General features: G+C 41.4%; 1 protein-coding gene across 1 annotated transcript; it reads right to left on the reverse strand.

Moving 5' to 3' along the window:
* Positions 1-259: 259 nt before the first annotated feature.
* On the reverse strand, positions 260-25,934 carry CDR2 (cerebellar degeneration related protein 2). Its single transcript, XM_007449971.1, has 5 exons — positions 25,536-25,934; positions 17,210-17,322; positions 4,102-4,250; positions 3,683-3,844; positions 260-2,190 (listed from the first exon to the last, which is right to left on the reverse strand). The coding sequence occupies exons 1-5, from the start codon at positions 25,612-25,614 to the stop codon at positions 1,332-1,334; spliced, it is 1,362 nt and encodes a 453-aa protein (XP_007450033.1). The 5' UTR covers positions 25,615-25,934; the 3' UTR covers positions 260-1,331.
* Between the last annotated feature and the right edge of the window lie 254 nt (positions 25,935-26,188).

The raw sequence follows: 26,188 nt of genomic DNA on the forward strand, positions 1-26,188 counted from the left end.
AGAACCAAGCCTGACATTTCTAAAATAGTGAAAATTATATACAGCATATAAATTTGAAAATGTTTTTCAATCATAATTTTAATGAACATTTATCAGTATGAACAGAATTTGTGCTATTACACAATTCCAAGGAATGGGAAAAAATGGAAATGGAAAAAAAATCACTCAGTTCTTCCCAGAGAGATTTGTTGGAAGAAGAAAAGTTGGTAATAACAGTGAAAAGGCTTAAGCTTAAAATAACAAGCAATTGATCCATTTGTTCATTTTCATAGGTAGTTTTATTTGGTTTTTAGAAAAATATACACAATAAATGGAACCTCAGTTCTCTTAAATAGTTTTAAATTAAAAGTATGCAAGTGAGAGGATGAGTGTTATTTCCACAGTCCGGACATCAACACTGTTTAATAAAGTGGCAGATAGGAATTTCTGCAGCAAGTCACAAACGTTTACAGGAATGGCAGGAAGTGAGGAGAGCAGCCTGAGGCTGGCAGTCTGGCCAGCTCAGACGGCACTGCGGGTACAGGTTCATCGCGCCCCTTCAGCCTGAATTTAAGAAAAGAATGATTTGCCTATCCTACAGCTTTGAGTAAAAACATTTGAATGTGGGGAAGAGGCCCTCCAGGGCTCTAACAAGCTAACTGGGCCAACCAGAGCCTGCCCTTTTAGTTTGGTATTCAGTTAGACTAAAATGTATTAGGGTTACCTGTCAGTCACAGTTCAACTGGTAGCCCATGTAACAAACTCAAAGGCCTGGAGTATTTGTTAATGCCATGTATTTTGGATTAGACCACTGCTTTCTCCTGAACATTCTTCTTAATGAATTCACAGTATCCAACAGTGTTTGCGAAAGATATTTTCCCTTGACAGCCATCTGAGTTCTACATAGTTTTGAGAAGTTAAGCAAGGAGGCAGTAGGAATTGTCTTAGCTTTGTCTCAGCTCTGCCCCTTTCCCTATATAATATACACTACATATATATATGTATACATACACATACACACTATACACCACAGTTACTCCAGGCCTACTTCTCCAGGAGCACATATTTTCCCTCCACTGGTCCTGGGGTTTTTCAAGGAATCGCAACCTAATTGTCACGCCAGCCAGAGGCCAGTTTGTCATGGGATTTACTGAGGAGCTTAAATGGAACTCGATTATACAACTGCCACCGGTAGCCACCTTCCTCCCTCGCTGTATGCATTTGCTAAATAAGCAAAGCAATGAGGCAGACGTCAGGAGCAGTATCAGGCTTTGGGGTCTACACACACTTGTGTGAGTGCGGGAGAGAGGTGATAGGAAACAGGCCAATTAGTAGTGGAGCTGGCGGTTCACTTAGGAATGAGAAGAGAGAGATCGGTATTTTGTTCTCTGTTCGTCTATTTCCTGTTTGGTTTTCTTGATGCAACTAAAGATCTCCTTAAAAAGCACTTTGTATTCTGGTGGCGTCGAGGTGGTGGGGCAACTGATGGGCTCTGGGGTGACGGAGGCCGGTTCCCAGCCAAGAGTGCCAGGCTCAGGCTGGGCGTTCACTGCGGCCGGGTCCTTGGCCCTGGAGGTCTGCACAGCCTTGTGGGCCAGGGAGTCCTCCTCCTGCTGGCACTTCCTCAGCAGCTCCTCGTACTTCACCTTGAGGGCGCTGTACTGCGTGTCCACCTCGTGCAGGAGGGACATGCCCCTCTGCTTCACGGCCTTGGCCCTCCGGATGCAGGTCTCCTCGTGGCCCTTCACAATGTCGCCACCCGCCAGGCTGCTCAGCACCGTCTCGCTGCTGCTGCGCTTGAGAGGCTTTCTGTGCGCTTCGGGCATGGTCAGGAACATCTCCTCCAGCAGGCTCTGGCTGGGCTCCTTGACAGGGACAAACAGAGAATCTGGCACCAGCTTCTCAAACCCATTCACAAAAGGCCGCTCTGACTGCAACATCTGCCGCATCTCCGCCACGTCGGCCTGCAGCTCCAGCACACGGGTTCGGTAGGCTTCCGCGGCCCCCAGCTGCTGCTCCAGTTCACTGTTCTCCTTCAGCACCAGCCCGTACTCCTCCTCCACGGTCACCCGCTTCTGCCGCTCCAGGCTCAGCTGGGCCTGCAGCATGGTCACTGTTTTCTTCAAATGCTCGTTTTCTTCTTCATCAGGGCTCTGCTGACTTTGTAAGGCAGTGATCTTCTCGGCAAACACATGATCGTACACGAAGTGCCTGGGGAAAATGTTGAAAATCTATTACACAGGTCGACTGAGAATGCAAAGAGGGAGACTGATGATTTTTTTCAACTACCTATTTTTGAGGAGCTGTGATGTGACTGATGTTTTGCCTATTCCACACTAGAGCAGTGGCTAAAATGAACACATGTGAGAAAACACAAGTTCTGTAACTAATTTTTTTTTAAACATTAAAAATACTACAGGGCAATTATACTCCAATAAAGATGTAAAAAAAAAAAAAAAGAATACTACAGGGCTTCCCTGGTGGCGCAGTGGTTGAGAGTCCACCTGCCAATGCAGGGGCCACGGGTTCGTGCCCCTGTCCGGGAAGATCCCACATGCTGCGGAACGGCTGGGCCCGTGAGCCATGGCCGCTGAGCCTGCATGTCCAGAGCCTGTGCTCCGCAACGGGAGAGGCCACAACAGTGAGAGGCCCGCGTACCGCAAACAAACAAACAGACAAACAAACTACAGAACATCGATTCCCAAAGACCAGCTGTATGACTGATACTGTTCAAGGAAATCAGAACAACCAGTGGTGCTCAGTCTCGGCTGCAGATTAGAATCACCTGGGCAGTCTTAAAAAATACTGAAGCCTGGGTCCCACCCACACAGATTCTGACCTAGCTGGTCTGCCACCTGGACTTGAATTTGTTTATTTTTTTAAAAAGCTCTTCATGTGATTCATAATATACAGCTAAGACAGAACCACTGCTGCAGCGATTTTTAAACCACAAACACATATCAGAAACACCTGGGCAGCCTTTTCCTCACACCTAGAGATTCTGATTAGGCCTGAGGGAGTCGCTGCTTTGGCAGTGTGAAAAACCGCACAGGTGACCTGGTGAACGGTCAACGTTGAGGACCACCAAGTGCACGGGCTGGTCTCTCGCCTCTTCAGACTCCTAGGCAACTTGTAACTGTACTTATTTGTGTGATTATTTGCTTATCTGCCTCTTCATGAGACTGAAACCTTCAGGAGGGCAGGAACTTTGTCTGTTTTGCTCACCACTCCTCACATCTGGCATTAGCACCTGCCTTACAACAGGTGCTCAAGAAACAGTTCCTAAATAAAGATTCAATCTCAGAACTCTATATTGTAAAGGCATTTCTACAGGCAAAAAAACCTTGTTTGCCTGGATTTTTGTTTTACTGAATTTTCAATTTTTTTCTTCACTGGAATGTGAAATACAACCCCCAAATCTGTAGTCTATCAGAAGTACTGCACCTTATTTTAAATTAAGATTTAACACATTAAAAGCACTAAAATACAGGAGACTTCCCCAAATAAGTGTTCACTGAAGTACTAATACTCAAGAACTCAATCATTTGTATGTTTAAATTAAGTGGTTTTGTTCAAACCACCGTGGACTAATAGCCAAGTGGCATTTCCTAAAAGGGTACTTTTAATCTACTGGAATCCAGAATGTGTCAGTGACACGAGATGCGCTCCTGCTTGCAAATGCCATGGAAAGGCAGGCTCTTACTGGCGGAGGTCATACAGCTCTTTCAGAGACGAGAAGCTGGGTGCCGATTTCTCCTGGTCATGCTTCCCCCGGCTCCTCCCTTGGCCAGATGACTTCAGCTCCTCCACTTGGCTCTGGAGGTGATCAATGTTGGCTTGTAGGCATTCAATTGTTTCAGTCAGACTGCGAGGAACAGACAGAAGCCAGTTGCTGCTTGTCATATTAAATTAAGGGCGTAAGCAGTGACAAGAGATTAGCTGCCAGCCACTCAAACTGGGCTTGCATAATTGGAAAAGACTTCTATTTAATCTCTATTCTCCACAGAGAATTAAATTAAACCTTACCCCATATCGACCCAAACCCACTACAGCCATGTTCTATTCTAGTTGATACTAAATGACTTTTCCTAGGGCTTCTTCAATGGATTCTAAAAACTTTACCTCAGAATCTTCTGCTGTGAGGCCTTGCTGTCAGCAACGAGCTTTTGATTTGTTTCTTCCAGTTCCCTTGCTGTGACATCTAATTGCTCATAAACCTTTGCGTGCTGTTCATTCATCTGCCGCAGAAGCTCCACCTGCTTGGTCAGATACTGGAAGAGATGATTGTGACCAGTTTACACGTTAAACAGATAAGATACCTGCAGCATTCCAGCACCAACTGCATCCCACAATTCAATTCAGTTCTGGCACTAACTACTGGAGCTATAAGGGCTCAGCCCCACAGAACCGCCCCCAATTCAGGCGCTGCTGTCAAGTCCCAGGGACCGCCCGTACATTCAAACAACCAGCTGTAAATCTGGGGGCTCCCGTGACCTCCCCTCAGGTTCAGTAATTCGCTAAAACAACTCACAGAACGCAGGAAAGGGATTTACTTACACTTCCTGCTTTATTATAAAGAATACAACTAAGGAACAGCCAAAGGGAAGAGATGTGTAGGGCAGGGATGGGGGTGGAGAGCAGTGCGGGGCTTTCTTGCCCTCTCCAGATGCACCACCCTCCCAGCACATCCATGTGTTCACCAACCTGGAAACCCAGCTTCACTGCACAGACGTGATTCATTCAATCACTGGCCACTGGTGAATGAACTCAATCTCTAGTTCCTGGCCCCTCTCCAGAGGTTGGGGATTGGGCTGAAAATTCTAACCCTCTAATCATGTGGTTGGTCCCTCTGGCAACCAGTCTCCGTCCTATCATTCAGGAAATTCCAAAGGATTTAGGAGCGCTACACCAGGACATGGGGACAAAGGTCAAATATATGATTTTCATTATACCACAATACCACAGGTTTATTTTATGAAAAGAAGAACTTTAAATCTCAATTAAACTACTTTCCTTAGTAAGAACTGAGTACAAACCATCCTTTATATGCTCAGTTTCCCTAAAGCTCACCAGCATCTCGTGTATCATAAGGCTCTTCTACTCTTACAAAGCACAAAACACACATAAAATTAATATTTGACAGAAAAATCTAAGACACGATAATCCCACAAGAGAAAAAGCATGGAATACATGATCAATGTTTAAACAAAAATATGTTTTATAGACATAAGAAAAGCCTAAAGAGGAGGATTTTAGATGATTTTTGCTTGAAAAAAATTTAATTTTTTTCCCTCTGGGTGAGACATTCTGGACAAAGAACAGGGAGAAAGTACTGATGTAACCAGAAAAAGATATTTTAACTTAATATTATTCAAAGATACTTTTAATTCTGTGAGAATGTTGTCACCATAATCCTCCTTATTTGTGAGAAACTTGCCAGATTATTTATTTTGGTACTGCTAAGACTGCCTTCTAAATGGCCAAGGATAAAGGGGAATAGTCACAACCTTAATGCCTCAATGTTACGTTTCCTTGTTTCCCCTCTGACTCAACTCCACCTGAACAGGATGAAATACAGTATATATTCCAAATGAAATAGTCACAATATTTCTCTGGGGCACAAGCAGAAAGAGGAAAAAGGTAGGTCTGAAGCATTACCAACGACCAAATGGTAACAGACCAGACATGACTTTAAAAATACTTTTCTTGAGGCTTCTCTTAAATACCTATACAAGTATTTACAAAGCTAACAGACTTCCTTCACAGACTTCTTTCAAAGAAAGGGCTATATGACTTTCAATGGGCTCTTTAAATGGCAGTGGTGTGGCAGAGTTGAAAAAAGTATATATGAGGCCTTTTTTCAAACTAGTTACATAGCTCGGTAGCAATGTGTTGATTCTCATACCCTCTCATCTGAAACTCTTGGCCAAGAGTGTTTTGGAAAATTCTTTAAATTTTAGGAAGACGACACACACTTTATAACATCCCAGTGAGGGTTGGGTAGCACCCTGTTATCAAGCATTGATATTCTCATCAAAAGTATGAATAAAGATTATAAACAGCCTCACATGAGTTCAGTCAGGGTTTGCTGTCAAATGAACTTGTTGCCTACTTAAGAAAAAAATCTTGTTTTTATAGAGTTTTTCGGGTTCAGAATTGAAAATAAATTGTGGATCCGTTAGTACCTACCTTGTAGGATTGAAAGTATTAAATGAGATGGAGTGAGCACACAGCATAGCCCCTGTAAAAGCCTATGTTTATTCTTCACTCTCTCAATCCCCACCAGCTTCTCCTAGAAGTGTGCCTGTAATCCTGCCCTCTGGCTGGCAATGTTCTGGTAGATTCCTGTCACTGGTAGGGAATGTTTTCAATCTCTTTGGAATACTGGAGTAGAAAAAGGTTTAGAACATAGGAGTGTATATAATAGCTGCAGAAATTTTGCAAGCTACTTTATGTCAAGTATAAGATCTCAAGTATTCTTTGGGACTGATTCATAACAACCTAAAAAAAGTCTAATGCACAGACCAGACACTAATTATTGAGTTACCACAGGAGCTGTCCCTGCCTAGTGATTGGAATAGTCGCATCCTCTGTAGGACACATCTGCTCCACAGAGGGCAGGTGGGATGCCAAGTCTTGGTGGGCACAGGATCAGAGAAGAGAGATGGCCTGATGGGAGGCAGCAGCACAGAAGCTAAGAGCACAGGCTGTGGGGTTGGAATTTGGTTTGAAGTCCTACTTTGCCATTGCTAACTGGGTGACCTCCTGTAAGTAACTTAGTTTTTCTAAGGTGAGATTTCCTCATCACCTACCTCACAAGGTTGCTGTGAGGTTAATATGAGGGAAGGGTTCAGCATGGTATCTCGCAAATGGAAAAACTGCTCGATAAGAGTAGCTATTTCATCCTTATCTACAGTTACGCGTTTTCAAACTTTACATGTGCTAAAATTCAACTGGGGGATTTATTGAAGTATAGGAATCTGGGCCCCTTTCCCCTAAAATTCTGAGTCAATGAGACTGGGGTAGAGCCAGGATTCTGCATTTTTAGTACAAACCCCAGGTGATGTTAGTGCAAGTGGTCCATGGATCACACTTATTAGAGAAATGTTGATCTTGGACATGGAAAATGCTGGAAGCCTCCCCTCCTCCAACCCAATGTCTCTCTTTCTCTTGGGTCCAGGAGACATAAACATTCACTTGGATCGACCATGATTCTTAAGCTTAATGTATACCATTTCCCTTCTTAGGACTTAATTTAGTTGCAGTTATTCACAAAAATTAGGCTATATTTTGACTGTATCGCAAAAGCATTCTTTATCATGTTGTATTTTGACATGTTCCTACAATCATAATTCCCTGAAATTATATACTACTTATATAATTGAGTACTCCTTCCTAAATTCTCAGTCCACCCAAATACTGATTCTCTACAGATGGCTAATCTTATCTACTGCATTTAAAAAACTTGTTAAAATGGGGATTCCCTGGTGGCGCAGTGGTTGAGAGTCCGCCTGCCAATGCAGGGGACGCGGGTTCGTGCCCCGGTCCGGGAAGATCCCACATGCTGCGGAGCGGCTGGGCCCGTGAGCCATGGCCGCTGAGCCTGCGTGTCTGGAGCCTGTGCTCCGCAACGGGAGAGGCCACAACAGTGAGAGGCCCGCGTACAGCAAAAAAAAAACTTGTTAAAATGGATAATTTCAAACATATATAATTGCAGAAAAATGGTTTAATGAACCCTCATCTATCCATCATCCAGTTTCACAATTATCAATACACAATCTTGTTTCATCTCTACTTTTCCACTCCCCTCATTCCCCAATTTAAAGCAAATCCAAGACATCTTAATTTAAGTATACATATTTATATATTTCTAAGCGATAAGACCTCATTTTAACCACAATTCCAATCACACTTTTAAAAACCCCAACAATTCCTTAATATGTTTCAGTGTTAACATTTTCCCATCTCTTAAATGGCCCGCGTACAGCAAAAAAAAACTTGTTAAAATGGATAATTTCAAACATATATAATTGCAGAAAAATGGTTTAATGAACCCTCATCTATCCATCATCCAGTTTCACAATTATCAATACACAATCTTGTTTCATCTCTACTTTTCCACTCCCCTCATTCCCCAATTTAAAGCAAATCCAAGACATCTTAATTTAAGTATACATATTTATATATTTCTAAGCGATAAGACCTCATTTTAACCACAATTCCAATCACACTTTTAAAAACCCCAACAATTCCTTAATATGTTTCAGTGTTAACATTTTCCCATCTCTTAAATGGTTTTTCCAGCTTCATATGTAGTCCTTATTTCACCCTCAGGGGGGTACCTTTATCTTGAAATTGTGGAGTTGCCTCCCTTTAAGGGAGGCTCCCCCTTCCTTTAGGGCCTTCATTACCCAATCTCCCCTCTCCCAGGGGTCTCGCCTTTCCTGGTTGGCTCCTTCTAATTCAGCAGCTCTTGACCTCAGGTCCACGGGTTGAATTGACAGGGTCCACGAACTTGGATGGGAGAAAAGTTACACCTTCATTTTCACTAACTTCTAACTGAAATTTAGCATTTTCTTCAATTATGAATGGAGGCCACATACCACCAGTAGTATGAGGAGTACTTAGGACTTCATCACTTACAGGAATCACAGATGTTTCCATAGCACATGATAGTGGCTGCAGAAATCTTGACATCACTATTTGAAATGACAGTTTTTAGATTGCTATTAGGTCTTGGTATTTAATGAATTAATAAACACATATTAATATATCACAAATTTATTTTTTCAATATTTTGATAGTCATTTCAATATAACCGATTCCCTCTGTAATTTTATGTATTTTATGTATTTTAAGAGGTTCATCTTAGAGTCACGAGATAGCCAAAGGGATCCACAGCACAAAGATGGCCAAAAAACTCAAGATTATCCTTTAGGCCTCCCTGTAAACATAAAGGCTTCAGAAGCCTTTCTAGACCACCCCGTCTATAGCAACACCACTCCCAAGGCACTCTATTCGTTTCCCTCAAAACACTTCACACTTAATAATAAACAACCAAACGGCTTACTTGTTAATGTCATAGTCTTCCTAACCCTCCTTGAAGAAGGGAAGGCTCTTATACATCTAGTCCATTTAGCACAATTCTTGATACACAGTAGGGACTAAAAAATACTGGCTAATGGCAATTTCTAGACCTCTCTTCACAACAGCTCATCATGCTTGGTACCACAACTCAGACTGCTGTAATGTCGAGAGCCTTCTTTCAAAGAGTTTGAGAATGGCTTTGGCTATAGCCCTTTTGGGAAAAGGCCCTAATAGATACTAATTCTTTCCCCTCTTGCTCCATTTATGGACAATTTCTCTGTGTTTATTCCCATGGCACAGGTATGCCTTAGCAATCTGAAAGAGACATTTTTTTACCAGTCTCTCTTACATGGGCCCCAAGCTGTGTCCCTTTTTAAAGATATAAAATTCAAATTAGAGTTGTGGCCGACATAAAGGAAATAAGTCAACATGTAAATAAGTACAAAGAGGCTGTTTAGAAAACTGCAGTAGGTCCCCCTCATTTGATATATAAAAACCTGTAGGGGAAAAAAACCACAATGAAACCATTTAGGAAGAACTTGTGATATTCTGGTCTTAGAGGACTTGGCTTTAAGGACAATCTAAAGAATGGCAGGAAGCTTGTTTTCACGTGGTAGGAGTTTAATCTTATTATGATTAAATCAAAACTAATCAGAAAAGCCCTTCACTTCTCCAAGAATCTGTGATAGGTTACCTAACAAAGGAATCTGACTAAATTGGTCAGCAACTTAGAAGAAAAATTTTCAGCTCTCTCAGCAAGTATTGACGTGAGGCCAGAGAATCAGAATCCATGTAGTCAGACACTGCTTTAAGGCTTGGCCTCTAAAACTTCAAATTAGTATTTAATCAATTTTTTTCTGATTCTACAAGGAAATGGGTTAGCTTATTTTCTACCCTTCATTTAAAGGTATGGCTATGCTTCTCATGTTCTGGTTTTCTCAATTCAGAATCTTTGATCATAGCCTCAAATGAACCTGTCTGGACTGCCAAGATCCTAAAATTCAAGTGCCAAAAAGAGATCGAGTACAAAAGTATTTGTCATATTAAACAGGGGTGGGTGATGAGGGGATATTAAGCTAAACAGTGGAGGGAGGGGAACATGGGGGTAGCAAAAACACAGGCAAAAATGTCAACTTATAGGCAAGAGTGTCAAAGTTTAAGTTCCGTGGGTTATCTCCCACTTGTCTTAGAATTTGTACAGAATGTCACCTCAACTAGAAGTAAAAGGTTCAGGTTATGTGAAAAAGCTATAAATAGGCCACCTTTACAACTGAGGCAAACTTTTGAAAAAGGCCAGCAGGAGTCTATTAACACCTGTTTGCAACTGTAGAACCCTGACCTGGAATGCTGGAAAAGACAGACACAACCAAACTAAAAACTCATAAGGAATGGAATGGAAATTCAGCTTTTATGCAGTGTTGGGATTATTCTTATATTAAGGATTACAGCCCAAATCCTCTGAATTTAGTATCGAAATGACCTTCCACAATACTGAAGAAATATTTCCCATTACCTTTGAAAAACTTCCTTCCCCTGATTAAAATATTATATTTCCCCTGAAGGAAATTTAGGAAAAAATTAAAAAGTATGAATATGAAAATAAAAACCACCTATAATCTCACTATTAAAAGCCTGGCTTGTTCCTAAGATCTATTTTCCAATAATTGAAAAGGATTTATTTGTTTCAGAATTAAGATTCTTTCATGACTAAAATTCTTAAAACACGGATAAACTGTGCAACGATTTATACTGTCCAAAATATACACACATACATAATCTCATCACCTCAGAACAACTCTGTACCAATGTCATGCAAGCATTCTTATCACCATTACACAGCAGAGCAAACAGGATCTGAGAGGTAATTCACAGGCCTAAAGTTCAGCTATTTGCTATAGAATTAAGGGCTTAAGTCTGAACATTCTAACACTGAGGCCAGAGCTCCTTCCACCTCCTTTCAAAATCTCCAGAGGTGGAAACCCACAGTTTAGGAATTATTGGAAGTGCTTTGTAAACTGCTTACCTGTCCTCTGTTAAGATACTGATTTGAACAAGTATTCAGTGATTACCTACTATGTTCCAAAGACTATGAATAAACACAGCAACAGCCTTCAATGTTGCAACGGAAAATGGGGAGGTGGCGGGGGGAGAGAAACAGAATAAAACAAATCAAGAAATAAGTGTAATATATAGTAGAATATCGATAAATGCCATAGGGGAAGCACAAAATGCTTTAAAATTTCCGAGGAAGACATGAGCTTTTGAAAGAAGGGACACCTCTAAGGCCAGACTTCTTTGACTCCTGTGGGGATAATGCAGGTTTCCAAGCAGAGAAGCAACAGAAACACAAGGCTGTGGGCTGCTCACACAATTGTAGAAAACTTTACGAGAATCCGATTGTGTCTGATGTGTCAGATCTCATAACTCTCCAAAGCTTCTCTCCACTCCCTCATTCAGGAGAGAAAAACTTGCTCTGGAATCCTGAAAAATTAGACGCTAAGTAAAAGCCACACAGACTAAAGGTATCTCTGAAGCCAATCATTACTTTCAACGTTTAATCATTTTTTTACATTAAAAACAATGCCTAACAAAATACTAATTTTTATGAGGACTGTTTGAAACCCGTTAACAGTCTTTGAAAGCACACTTGTAGTTCTACTGAGAAAATATCCTTTCACAGTTTCCTAGTTGTCTATTTCCATAATGAGTCACAGTTTGGGGGATTTTTTTTTTAAACATCTTTATTGGAGTATAATTGCTTTACAATGGTTAGTTTCTGCTGTATAACAAAGTGAATCAGCTATACATATACATATATCCCCATATCCCCTCCCTCCCACCCCTCTAGGTGGTCACAAGGCACCGAGCTGATCTCCCTGTGCTATGCGGCTGCTTCCCACTTGCTATCTATTTTACATTTGGTAGTATATATATGTCCATGCCACTCTCTCACTTCGTCCCAGCTTACCATCCCCCCTCCCCGTGTCCTCAAGTCCATTCTCTTTTTTATAGCTTTTTAAAGCCATATAAGTAACTATTCCTAATCAATACATTTTTTAGTTTAGTTTTGTTTTTGAACTTTATATAAATGGAATCACCCCATTTTATATTGCCTTTTTCTGCTTAATCTGATCTCATTTACCGGGGCAAGAACCCGTATCCCCTGCATCGGCAGGCGGACTCCCAACCACTGCGCCACCAGGGAGGCCCTTTTTTTTCTTTTTTTTCTTTCTTTTTTTTTTTTTGAAGTCCATTCTCTACATCTGCGCCTTTATTCCTGTCCTGCCCCTAGGTTCTTCAGAACCATTTTTTTTTTTTAGTTTCCAAATATATTTGTTAGCATACGGTATTTGTTTTTCTCTTTCTGACTTACTTCACTCTGTGTGACCGACTCTAGATCCATCCAGCTCACTACAAATAACTCAATTTCGTTTCTTTTTATGGCTGAGTAATATTCCATTGTATATATGTGCCACATTTTCTGTATCCATCCATCTGTTGATGGACACTTAGGTTGATTCTATGTCCTGGCTATTGTAAATAGTGCTGCAATGAACATGGCGGTACATAACTCTTTTTGAATTGTGGTTTTCTCAGGGTATATGCCCAGTAGTGGCATTGCTGGGTCGTATGGTAGTTCTATTTTTAGTTTTTTAAGGAACCTCCATCCTGTTCTCCATAGTGGCTGTATCAATTTACATTCTCACCAACAGTTCAAGAGGGTTTCCTTTTCTCCACACCCTCTCCAGCATTTATTGTTTGTAGAGTTTTTTGATGATGCCCATTCTGACCAGTGTGAGGTGATACCTCATTATACTTTTGATTTTCATTTCTCTAATGATTAGTGATGCTGAGCATCCTTTCATGTGTCTGTTGGCAATCCGTATATCTTCTTTGGAAAAATGTCTATTTAGGTCTTCTGCCCATTTTTGGGTTGTTTTTTTTTTTTTTTTTTTGCAGTACGCGGGCCTCTCACTGTTGTGGCTTCTCCCATTGCAGGCCACAGGCTCCAGGTGCGCAGGTTCAGCGGCCATGGCTCACTGGCCCAGCCGCTCCGTGGCACGTGGGATCTTCCCAGACCGGGGCACGAACCTGTCCCCTGCATCGGGAGGTGTACTCTCAACCACTGCGCCACCAGGGAAGCCCCTGGATTGTCTTTTTGATATTGAGCTGCATGAGCTGCTTGTATATTTTGGAGATTAATCCTTTGTCAGTTGCTTTGTTGGCAAATATTTTCTCCCATTCTGAGGGTTGTCTTTTCGTCTTGTTTATGGTTTCCTTTGCTGTGCAAAAACTTTGAAGTTTCATTAGTTCCCATTTGTTTATTTTTGTTTTTATCTCCATTTCTCTAGGAGGTGGGTCAAAAAGGATCTTGCTGTGATTTGTCACAGAGTGTTCTGCCTATGTTTTCCTCTAAGAGTTTTAAAGTGTCTGGCCTTACATTTAGGTCTTTAATCCATTTTGAGTTTATTTTTGTGTATGGTGTTAGGGAGTGTTCTAATTTCATTCTTCTACATGTAGCTGTCCAGTTTTCCCAGCACCACTTATTGAAGAGGCTGTCTTTTCTCCATTGTATATTCTTGCCTCCTTTATCAAAGATAAGGTGACCATATGTGCATGGGTTTATCTCTGGGCTTTCTATACTGTTCCATTGATCTATATTTCTGGTTTTGTTCCAGTATCATACTGTCTTGATTACTGCAGCTTTGTAGTATAGTCTGAAGTCAGAGAGCCTGCTTCCTCCAGCTCCATTTTTCTTCCTCAAGATTGCTTTGGCTATTCAGGGTCTTTTGTGTTTCCATACAAATTGTGAAATTTTTTGTTCTAGTTCTGTGAAAAATGCCATTGGTAATTTGATAGAGATCGCATTGAATCTGTAGATTGCTTTGGGTAGTATAGTCATTTTCACAATGTTGATTCTTCCAATCCAAGGACATGGTATATCTCTCCATCTGTTTGTATCATCTTTAATTTCTTTCATCAGTTTCTTATAGTTTTCTGCATACAGGTCTTTTGTCTCCTTAGGTAGGTTTATTCCTAGGTATTTTATTCTTTTTGTTGCAGTGGTAAATGGGAGTGTTTCCTTAACTTCTCTTTCAGATTTCTCATCATTAGTGTATAGGAATGCAAGAGATTTCTGTGCATTAATTTTGTATAGTTTTGGGGATTTTATCCTAGCATTTTCACCAGTTCTGCACATTCTTCATCTACTCAGAGTAGCTTGTTCCAAGACCATTTTCTGGCCGATTTAAAATTTCTCTGGGTTGGTAGGATAAGAGCTTACTTTTTGGTTTTCATCTATATTTTGCTAAATTTAAAAAATGATCATGATCGAATCAGGAAAACCCCCAATAAACATTCTAAGAAGTCAGTTTAAAACTTGTACAAGTGATTCCATTTGTGTAAAGTTCAAAGACAGGCTAAACTAATCTAGGGTGTTAGAGTGCTGTTTAGGGGCCGTGGTGACTGGAAGAGCTGATAATGTTCTCATTTCTTATCTGGGTATTGGCTGCATGGGTATGTTTATGAAAATTCTCTGAACTATATACTTAGCATTTGTGCCTTTTTCTGTATGTATATTTCAAAAAAAAAAAAAAAAAAGGTTACTTTAAAGAGAAAAAAAAGACATAAGGTTTGAATTAAGGAAAGAGTCCTTATAAAGTTTAGGGGGCTCCAAAAGGATATAATGATAAGAGGCACTATACCTATTGCAAGGGTCATCTTTTAGTACAGAATTAGGTTCTTCAGCTGCCTGGTTACTTTTACAAGAGCGTCAGGCTTTCCTTGTTGTAGACTACTGGAGGGAGACCTTGGAAGTCTGTTGAGATCTGCAAGTCTGCCTGGGCCCAGGTGTGAACCAAACAGGCAGTAAGGCTGGTCTGTGGGAGGCCTCTGGCTGATAAGCGGGCTTAGCCAGAACTGCCATTTCATCTCCCTGTTTCATCCCATTCCTATTGACTTTCAGGAAGTGATTTATAAAAAGAAAGAAAGAAAGAAAGCCAATCGTAATGGCAGAGAAGAAATGTAAGACAGTGTTGTTCTTAGTCAAAAAACCGCTTTGGATAAAGAGTGAAATGTTGAAGGCTACAATGCTTGGATCTACGAACCAGTGGACCACATGCTCTGTTACAGAAACAAGAGATCCATGGAAATGTTTCTGGAAGTAATCCAGGCTAAATTTATTTAATTAGCTTTATACATATATTTAATTGTATATTTATTTAATCATTAAGGTCTGACCTGGACACTTCATTTCTATTATGCTTTTCAACATCTTATAAGAATTGGGGGTTGGGGAGAGGTGACTGCAGGGGCCAAGGAACCACATCTGTGTAAAAGCTTGATTACAAACATTTTTTAAGGAAAAAAAAATCTTACAGAAGACTTTAGATAGTGAAGTGTTATTTGTAGATTTGGAGACTCTTCAAAGATCTTTGGATTTTTTTCAGAATGTCAATGATCTGTTTCAACTGTTTAATCATCTTCAATACCACAGAAAAGAAAATAAAGGTAGAAAGATAGGTAACTTAGATCATAAACTAACTGTGTTTGTCATCTCCTATAGTAACAAATAGGCATCATTCTCTAATTATACAAATATTTGGACTTTTTCATCTATATTTGGAAAAATGTGCTAAAATAAGCATTATAGTATTCAGTTATAGTGATTTATAGGTGCTTTCATGGAAAACATCAATACAATGTATTAAGACTATGTTTCTACCCAAATACAGATAAATGTACCTCACGGTATGCAGTGATCTTCGTGTATATGCCCTAGGACCACTCTATGAAATTTTCCAGTGAGTTGAAAAACGACGTCTATGAAGCAAAACAGGAATGAGTTCCTTGATCATGTATGACATTTGGCTAGTTTAATAGTTTTAAAATGCCTGGTTTTCCTGCATTTTTAGGTTTCTGCCCAATTCTATTCAGTTTTGGGTATGGCATGTTCTATGCTCTTCTGATATAGAATATACCAAAAATGATAGCTGGTGACTTCAATATCATTATAAGATACACCTTCCTAGAATTAAAAAGGTATATTTCAGTCACATCATTGGCTAAATTCATAAACCCTGATGAAGGGGGGAGGGGCATCTACTGTATGCATCTTAATTATGGCTACTATGTAAAATTAAGGATACTGAAATAATAAATTTGTCTTAGTTTTGATGATAGGCTTATTTGTATTCAAAAACTGAAATCTGTGTAATTTTGATTGAAGTCAAGGACAATGTTATTCCACGTCTTTGCATTTCTAGCACCTGGTTCAATATATAATCAGAGCTCAGTAAGTTCTGATCTTGATGAATGGCTTCTGTGTTCTAAGGTCTTTTATATTTTTCTGCACATAGACATAAGAGTCCTGGTTCTACTGTACCAATTCGAGGAGAAGGAGTTATAATTTAAGTGCAATGCTTTTTGTGGGTGGGAGGGTAGTTTGGGGCATGAAGTGTTCTAATAGGACAAGTGTTTGGTTAATATCCATAACTAGCATCTTTACAGTCACCTGACCTACACATAGCTGGGCTACTTTAATGGGACTATTTACAAGACAGCACCTCCATTTTAAAGCCTTAATCTAGCATCTTTCATATTATGAAATGAGGTACTACAATTTTAAATTTGTTCATCAAATTTAGGATGGTGTTTGTTAGGGGGAGGGGATGCAGCCAAGGAGGGGTTATAGAGGGAGTCTCAACAATGTGGATGGTTTTCTTTCTTAATCTGCTTGGTGGGTACACGGGTGTTCACTGTATTTATTCTCTTGTACCTCTTCGCATATCTCAAATATTGCATCATTCATTTTAAAAAGAAAAAAGTGAAAAACTAAGTATAATATTCACAGCTTTATTTTGCTTCACATACTTGTAAATACTGCACCATTTACTTCTAGTACACTTCACCCAGGGTGAAGAGAGAAATTTCTTTCATCACAGCAGACTTACATGTTGGGAAAGCTTAAAGAAAGTAAAAGTCAGCCTCCACACACTTCCCAATGGTTCTTTATTCTAAAAAAAGTGTATATTAGAAATTAAACATTGCTTTTAATTCCAACTGTTATTTTAGTAGAATACGATTGGCGCTAGAGCAGCGACAGGCCACACCTCAAAGGTAACTCTCCCGCTGAGTAAATTACCTCAATTTCCTGTAACTGCTCCTGATTGGTTGTGTACATCTGCTGAAGAGAATCCTCCAGCTCTGTGTTCCGATCCAGTAATGTCTTCCCAAGCTCAGCGGCAAGTTGGAGATCTAGCACAACAAGTAAATCTTAGAATAGTGCAAATGATCTCACTTTAACATTTTACATAACCTAGTCCTTTATTTTAAGAATGAAACAAGACCTAACCCAACATATAAAGTTTAAGTCAGATCCCAATGGAAGGTGGAATGGCACAGAAGGAAACCTGGATTCTACTTAAAATTCAGTTGTATTAGGGCCTTTTACCAGGTAATGTACTCTTGATGTACCCTCACTTGTAAGACGTGAAGAATAGTGATATTCATTTCTTTAGGAATGATCATTCAGGATTGTGACATCTAAGATCATAATTATTTGCTAATGGACTGGACTTAATCATATCCTGATTGTCTACTTTTCTGAATGGACTGTTAAGCCAAAGCACAGGCAAACCTTGCAATAGTCTCCAAAGTTCCCAGTAATCTGGCTACTGTGAATGCAACTGTCAAAGCAAAGTGTGTTGTTACAGATCCTGGCCTCCTAAGTGGACTAAAAATTAAGTCACAAAAAGGAAAACTATTGATACATCAGTGATAAGAACATTGCCACAGGTCTCTCTCATTTTTATCTGTTTCTCTTCATGTCCTTCTCTAAGATGAGCAAACCAGATAAGCACAGCAGCAGTACAGTTTGTGTGGTAACTCAGTCATGGCTCATACTTTCATTTAGCAAAGAAGCATATTTCTTTTCTAAACCTTATTTTTCAAAGCTCTCTCCTTAGGCATATAGGCATGTAAGACAGGATTTGTTATAAATCCCAGAAATAAAAATTTAGTGATACAAAAAAGGACAATAGTTCTAACATAGGTGACTGAAACACTTATCTGCATAGTATATTTCTTTGAGAGGTCCTTTGATATAGTGGGAAATGCACTGAACTGAGTAGGAAGGTCTGGGGTCCAGTTCTGATTGCCATTTACCAGGTTAACACTTTCAATATAGTCCCTACATTTAGTATTTTGTGTAGAGAGATGACTGTCCTGTCAATATGATTCTGAAAATCAAATGAAATAATACAGAAGTACTTTACAAACTAAGCTGCAATACACAGGCAAAGTTATTATTAGTATTCATTGATTCACAAATGAATGATTTTGTTGCTAGGCACCATGCTAAGATTTGGCTAGAATGGTGAATAAATGGATGAATTTCCTGCTTTCCTGACACTCCCAGATTAATGGGGGAAGGCAGACAGCAAGTAAGTAAATAAACTTGCAAACTGTGATAAACACTGTTCATCCATACATGTATGTGTAATTCAATAATAGCAGACACTGTTCTGGGGATATAGGAATAAACTCAGCTAAAAAATTCCCTGCCTTCATGGAGCTTATACTCTATTGGGAGAGACAGCATGAAAAAAATATATACTAGATAGCAAAAAGTGCTAAAGAAAAAAAAAAAAAAGAAGGAAGCGGGCAGGATGTGGGAGGTTGAAATTTAAGAACAGGCGACAAGGGCTTCCCTGGTGGCACAGTGGTTAAGAATCCGTCTGCCAATGCAGGGGACACGGGTTCGATCTCTGGTCTGGGAAGATCCCACATGCCGCGGAGCAACTAAGCCCGTGTGCCCCAACTACTGAGCCCGAGTGCCTAGAGCTCGTGCTCTACAACAAGAGAAGCCACTGCAATAAGAAGCCCGTGCACCGCAATGAAGAGTAGTGCCCGCTCACCGCAACTAGAGAAAGCCTGTGTGCAGCAGTGAAGACCCAACGCAGTCAAAAATAAATTTATATATATATATAAAAAAAAGAACAGGCGACAAGGGTGACATAAGACTCAAGATGTGAAGGAACTGAATATGTGACCCACGTAGATCTACTTAGGGGACCGGCATTCCAGGCAGAGGCAAACCTGGCAAGCATGACTGGGGCTAATAAGGAGACCAATGAGGCTTGAGGTGTGTGTGTGTGAGTGTGTGTGTGTGTGTGTCAGCAGGAGACAAAGAGGGGCTCTATGGAACCCAGTGAAGGCTTTTCAAACAATCACTCTCTCTGGCTGTTGTGTAAATAGATGGAAAGGGACGAAGGTGGAGGGAGTGTGACAGGGATATTGCAATCATCTGGGTGAGAGAAGGTGGTGGCTTAGACTACAGTGGCAGAGATGGAGATGAATAGAGGTGTAGGATTCTGGATATGTTTTGAATGTAGAGCTAAAAGGATTTGTTAATCAATTGCATGTGGTATGCAAGAGAGAAAAAGGAAAAAACCTCTGGGTGTGGTGATAACGTACAAAGGATCTACTTCAGAAAGGGAGGTCACAAGGAAAGTCTTTCTTAGGAGATGTTTTAGCTAAAGTTTGAAGGAGGAGGATATCACCATGTAAACGCCAGGCAGAGGCCCTAAGGCGGGAAAGAACCTGGCACACTGCACAGCCCAACATAAAGCCAGTGTGACGGAAGCACACTGCAGGAGAGTGGTACGCAAGCTGGAGGAGTAGGCAGGGATCAGATCACACAAAATTTTATTGGCCATGGGAAAGAAAGTTTAGATTTTATTCTAAGTATGATGGAAAGTCATTTCACTTACTGTCAAAAAATATACTTATTATTACTCATTATGAAAACAGGGAACCTTGCCACATATGATTTTAAAACAATTTTTAGAGGTTGACAAATAAGGTTTAACATTATTCATTACACCAATATTAAAACTTAACCTAGGGCTTCCCTGGTGGCTTAGTGGTTGAAAGTCCGCCTGCCGATGCAAGGGACACGGGTTCGTGCCCCGGTCCGGGAAGATCCCACATGCCGCGGAGCAGCTGGACCCGTGAGCCGTGGCCGCTGAGCCTGCACGTCCGGAGCCTGCGCTCCGCAACGGGAGAGGCCACAACAGTGAGAGGCCCACGTACCGCAAAAAAAAAAAACAAACAAAAAAACTTAACCTAGAATGAGTGGTAAAAGAAAAGCAACAACCTTTGTTACCTGGTACTGTCCATCTGAGCGCATAATTAGCATTGTGCTTGGTTAGTTTTCCCTCCTTAGGAAAAAACAAAGCCGCAAAACCTGCCAAACACCACTATTTTAAAACATTTTACACCCGTTTAAAATAAAACCTTATACTTTTGTCAGATAGGTGTTAAAATACATTCTCCTGTGATTTAAATGTTAACAATGTCTACTAATGAACTTAAGACTTCAGATATCAAGTCTACGAAATAACATCTTGTATTCACAAGACATAAAACCCTTTACAAACCATTCAAAGCATTTAAGAGACATTAATTTTTTATATCTTTTCAAGGTAGTTAGCCGATGCTAATCAACCTGACCGAATGCACATGGTGAGTCACAAGCAAAAGATAAACCACTGTCAATTCTAACTTTCACCATCATCACAATTCTCTATTATCCATATCCACACAATTTTAAGTCTATTGACAGAGATGTCCATATACTTCTTTGTTTAAGGGAGAGAGTACACATCTTCCTAGTTGAGGTACTTAATCTTTTCACTTGTTTTCCTGGATGGCAATGAGAAACTAGAGTTAAGCTCTTTGGCTTTTACTGCCTGCGCTGCCAGTGAAAGCATATACAACCCCAGGCAAATTAATATCTTGTTTTCATTAAGTGAAAAAGGAACTAAGTACAGCTGAGACGTTCCAGAAATAATTATTTTGTACTCAGAGGGTAGGCAATGTGTATACATAGCCCCACACAGGAACCACCACGATGAATTACTAAGGACAAAGCATATAAACATTACCTAGACATTACTTAAGTCTCTCCTGGCCTGCTGTAAAGGGGTGAGTAATTCCTCACTGGGAAGGACCCGAGACTCACCAAAGATATTCTTATCTAGCAATCAAAACCTGAGCCAAAACTGCTTCCAGAATAAAGACTAACTTGAGACCCCACTTCAGCTATTTTCCTCAGTTAGGAAACTACCTATGCTACTTAATACCAGCCAGGAACAGCTTTCCTCTTCCTGCTGCTGCAGAAAGAGATGCCAAGTATAGCACTCTTCTAGTAAACAGCAAACAGAGAAGAATTTGAGACTCGTCCTTATCGCAATCCTTATTTCTAGTTAAACAAAGCCCCAGCCTGGCTCAGTAACCTGAAGTCTCAGTCTCCTAAATATTTCATAGGATGTTTAGGACAGAATTCTGGCAAAACAAGTCTCAACTACAAGAAAGTGTCTGTGAAGCCACACTGTATAATAGGATATTACTTCATCTGTTAGTTTAAAGACAAGAGTCTTTTTTGGTCTTAAGAAAAAAAAAAAGTTTATTTCCTGTTGTGTAGCATCTGGCTTCCATAACCAAAAGGAGCCAAAAGCTGGCAGTAAGCCCAAGAAGGCTTTCTAAAAAATTAGTGGGGGGAATGGGAGAATAAATGTCTTTTATTTTTAATTAACATATAAAAGAAAAGGAAACAAGATAGTTTTGAAGCCTTATGCACCTGTTCATCTCACCTTACAATAAGGATTTTCATTAAGAGGTTGCCTTTTCTAAATCCTACTGAACTGGAGTAGACAGCCACTAAAAATACCACAGATTTACTGCAGGCTTGAGAACCGCAACTTTCCAATACCTTCATGTTTAATATTCTTTCACTAATCAGTCTTTGCAAGTGATAATAATCTATTTTAACAGTGTAAACTGTTAGCTTTAAACAGATATTCTACTCAGCCCTATGCTCTAGGCAAAGTGATTTTTTAAAAAAGATCTTCCTTCCAGAATTCTGAAATCTTTAAATCCCACTGCTATTACACTTTTCTTATTTTACTTCAGTTTTTTAAAAAATACGAGGACGACATATTCCCATGTTAGCTGTAGTCCCTAGCAGTAATTCAATAACATTAAGGCTGAAAGCTTTTCCTATTACCAAACCAAATGCGTCATTTGGTGATGCTTCTGTGCAACCCCTGTTGCCAACGTTACTATAACTGGGAAAGCAAAAAACCTGAATATAAACATCAAGAAAAATGATGGTGTCAGTTTTAATGACCAGTGATTCAGCAAATTAGTTGCTCACATGGAAAATGTACTCCTCTTAAAAAGGAGTAGAAATCTTAGGATTCCTTTAAACTAAGATTTCATTTGCTGAACCATATAGTAGAAACCCAAATCCTTATTCTAAGCTTGCACAGCTCACCAAATGACAATTATAATAGCAGCTGGTCTAAAAGAAAACCCAGTCTCTTAAGTCTTTTCACCTTGTTCTCAGGGGCACATTTCAGAGCTAGCACCATCATTACCTGCACAGGAGCCTCCTGCTGTCCCAGAAAGGATCTCACCCCCAGAGACCACTGTCAGTGTCCTCACTGTGCCAACTCAGCTCTCTGACAAAAGACAGTCTCTTCATCAAAGTGTTTTATAAAAGCAAAGGGTTTTCTCCTTCTGCCTGCATACAGCTTTACGTGTTTCTAACAAGGTATGAATGGTAGGCCAGAGCCTTCCGAGGTTAGAAACTTTCGGCAATTTTAATTTTTAAAAAGAATGCCCCAAGCAAACTTTGGTACAGAGATTCAATCTACTTAAATAATGCTTCTATTGCTAAAGGAAAAAAATCTGTACTTCTATGACTTTGAGAACAGGATCTTAGTTGTTTTAGCAGCTCTCTCCAAACAAGGCTCTCTCAGTAAAATTAATAGTGAGGATGTTAAAAAATGAACAGACATATGTCTGCACTTGATAACATCCCACTAGATCTGCTTATCAATCTAAGAGGACAGACCTGCTCCCAAACTTTATTCAGCAGCAAAATTATCTAGTGAGGGCTCGCCCTGTGCCAGGCACTACATGTAGTAGGCACACACCAGGAGGTGGCGTCTCCTCCAGTCAACAGTTTCCTAGACCGTCAATGAGTAGGATCCCGCCTATCCTATCTTGCAGACAGGCACTGTGGCCCCAGTGCCTGGATGAACAGCTGGCACAGAATAAATAAAATTTTTGAGAAATTAACAAATTAAAAAAATCCTTTAGAAGTTTAGGAGTTCTTTAACATATAATTTAATGAAACTGGGACAAAGATACCCTTCTATTCACACTGTAGCCTTCTTTCTTTTATAGGCCATATTCACAGTTATGATTGTTGGAATTTCACATCTATTCCTACACTACACACTTAAACTAAGTTATGACACACAGGGTTATGTCAAAGTCCATCGCGATAACAGATGTAAAAGTCTTTTGAAAAGCACAGAACAAATTCCAAATGCAAATTGGCATTAAGGAGGTTTGGACCTGTGCTCTTTAAGGTTTCATTAAACGTGAACACCTGATGACTTCATTTCGATCAGATGTTAAAAAGTTCCACATCTAACCCCAATATGTTGCATTTGCTCCTCAGTAGATTGAAATATTACAACCAGTTGTTCCTAACAACCTCCCGCAGGGGGAAAGTGCAGTGTGGACTAAGGCACCTGATGGAAGAGAGCCATGAAAACAATAATCCTATGTGAGTGCCTCAGTTTAGTTCAACAAATGTTAAAATCGAGCTTCTATTATGTGCTAAGTATTGTGCTAGATTAAAAAAAAAAAAAAAAGAGCCCATACAGATCTACACTTTCTAAATACAGTAAAGAAAACTATTTAGCTTTGATTATAGGACAAACTGCTTAATTTATTATAGGGAAATGTTGCAAGTGCACAATGGCTGCCTCATAAATCCTGGAGAAAGTTTCAAACCAGGCCATCAATCCTTAGGGGGAATTCTGAAAACAGGTTAAAATGTAAGACAAATTTGACTTGTGGACACTGTGAACATGATGAGATACTGCACTGCAGCCACTGAATAGCTTAGACTATATGAAGCGTAATGGTGAACTACTTTGGTTTAAGTGACAGGCCACGACATACTGATTTAAGAAATCACCTTCCCCAAAAAGAATTCCTTATGTTTCTTTTCTAAGTACGAGTCATTCAAGCCTACATTCTTTCTTCCCCCCAAATTCAATGGTTAGCAGGAACAAACACCATGGCCATTTACTATTCAACTAAATGAGATGTTAATTTTTTGTGCAAGTTAGAGCTGAAAAAGTTGATTTACACAGAACAGCTGAAACAAGATGCCTGAATAAAATTCCTAAGGATTATTCAGGATTCAGTATAGTGGTTGAGAAAGTTTACCCTGGAGTTTGGAGTGGAATCCTAGCTCCCCCAATAACAGTATCTACTTCTGCCTCTGAAACTTCGTTGGATTAAACGAGCACCTGTGTGAAGGGCGCATCAGTGTCTGGCACACAAACGCTGTTTCCCAACTGCAAGTTCCTGCTATTAATAGGCAAAAAGCTGGGTGGCACTGGCTCCAAACTGAGGGCCGCTCTAAGGTTTTCTCTGGAGACAAGAAATCCAAGACAGGCCAAGACAGGAATGCCTGTTTTTAACTAAAAAGTTAGGGTGCAAAGTGAAGTAAGTGGCAGAGGCAGAAGTGCCCTCAAGTAATCTCACTTGGCATCCGGTAAACTACTCTGCATAATCAGTTTTTCGCCCCCAACAGTCTAACACCAACTGAAAAAGCTGTAAACCAGGTGGTGAAGAAGAGACAGGGTTCGGGCAGTGACTATGATGACTCCTCATTCTGTGTGGGTTCAAAAATACTTTGCTGTACAGCAGAAACTAACACAACATTGTAAATCAACTATACTCCAATAAAAATTAGTTAAAAAAATACTTGCTCCCACACTTAACTTGAGGGAAGTCATTTGGCCGCTTTAGCCTCCGCTTTCCCCATCTGGAAAATGGGGATAACGCGAATTACTCTCTCACGGAGTTATTGTGTCTATCAAATGTGTGCAAAGGGCTCGGCACGGTTCCTGCCACACAGCACTGCCAGCCGGGGACTTAACACCTGCAGCAGCTCACACTCGCTGGGAGCCCCGCCTGTGGTTCCCCCCGGAGGCGGAGAGGAAGCGGGGCACGAGCCCAGTAAGGGGCCACCCCTCTCTGCTCCGAGGAACGCCGTGGAGATTAAATCAATTAATCCGGAGAGAGCGCTTCAAATGGTGCCTGGCGCCCGGTCAGCAGTGCACACGCAGTAGTGGTGGTGATACTGATGATGCTGATGCTGATTACCGCGCAGAAGCCTGGGCCCCGCAAAGCGGAGTCCTCCCGGGTGGGACGGGAAGACGCGACAGTCCCAAGGCCAGGTGAGCGCCAGACCCCGCCCCTGGCATCGGTGGGCCCCAAGCAAAAGCAACTTTTTAACAGTTTCGCGGCCGGGAGGAGTAGCCTCGAGCCGGCAGCCGCCCAGACCAGGCCCCGCCTGGCGATCGCGCCCTCACCTTGCTGGAGGTCCTGGTGGTCGTACCACGGCTCATCCTCTTTCATCTCAAACTCCTCCATCAGGTTTTCCGCCAGCATCTCGGCCGGCTCTTCCGGGAGCAGCGGCCCCCGCCGCCGGCGGCCCGCCTCAGCCGCTGCCCCGGGCTCTCCGCCGGCCCCTCCGCACTCAGCCAGAGCCGCCCTCTGGCCGGACCCGCCGCCGCTGCCCAAGTTCCGCCGCGCCGCCCGACCACAGCCACCCGCCGCCGCTGCCGCCGCGGGGCGGCCCGCAGCACACCCCGCGGACCAGCTTCCAGACTCGCCCCGCGCCGCCCAACGACACCAACGGCCAGCGCCCCGACGCGAGCGCCCCAGCCAGCGTTGCAAACCGGCTCCTCACGCCTCAACTGGGCCCAACGTGGCACTTCGGCAGAACCCTCCCAGACCGGGGCTGCAATTCAAACCCTCGGCGGCGCCTCGGCCAATCGTGAGCGGGCCGCCGGCCGAGCGGCGGCGACGTCGTCCAATCGTTTCTCACTACAGGCCCGCCGTTCGCCCGGGCTCAAGGGCAAGCAGCCAATGGAGACTCCGAAGGAAACAAAGGAGGCGGGAAAAGGAGAAGGGGTGCGGCCGAAGGCCCCGCCCCCTCCTCTGCTTTGAGTCGCTTCTGGGC

The sequence above is a fragment of the Lipotes vexillifer genome, unplaced genomic scaffold (genome assembly GCF_000442215.2).
Source record: "Lipotes vexillifer unplaced genomic scaffold, Lipotes_vexillifer_v1.1 scaffold811, whole genome shotgun sequence".
NCBI classification, from domain to species: Eukaryota; Metazoa; Chordata; class Mammalia; order Artiodactyla; family Lipotidae; genus Lipotes; species Lipotes vexillifer.

Coding starts and splice junctions, on each gene's coding strand:
- CDR2 (XM_007449971.1), bottom strand. CDS start 25,614: ATGCTGGCGGAAAACCTGATGGAGGAGTTTGAGATGAAAGAGGATGAG. Junction 17,323..25,535: donor CCACCAGGACCTCCAGCAAG/GTGAGGGCGCGA, acceptor TTGTTGTGCTAG/ATCTCCAACTTGCCGCTGAG. Junction 3,845..4,101: donor TCACAGCAGAAGATTCTGAG/GTAAAGTTTTTA, acceptor TGTTCCTCGCAG/TCTGACTGAAACAATTGAAT.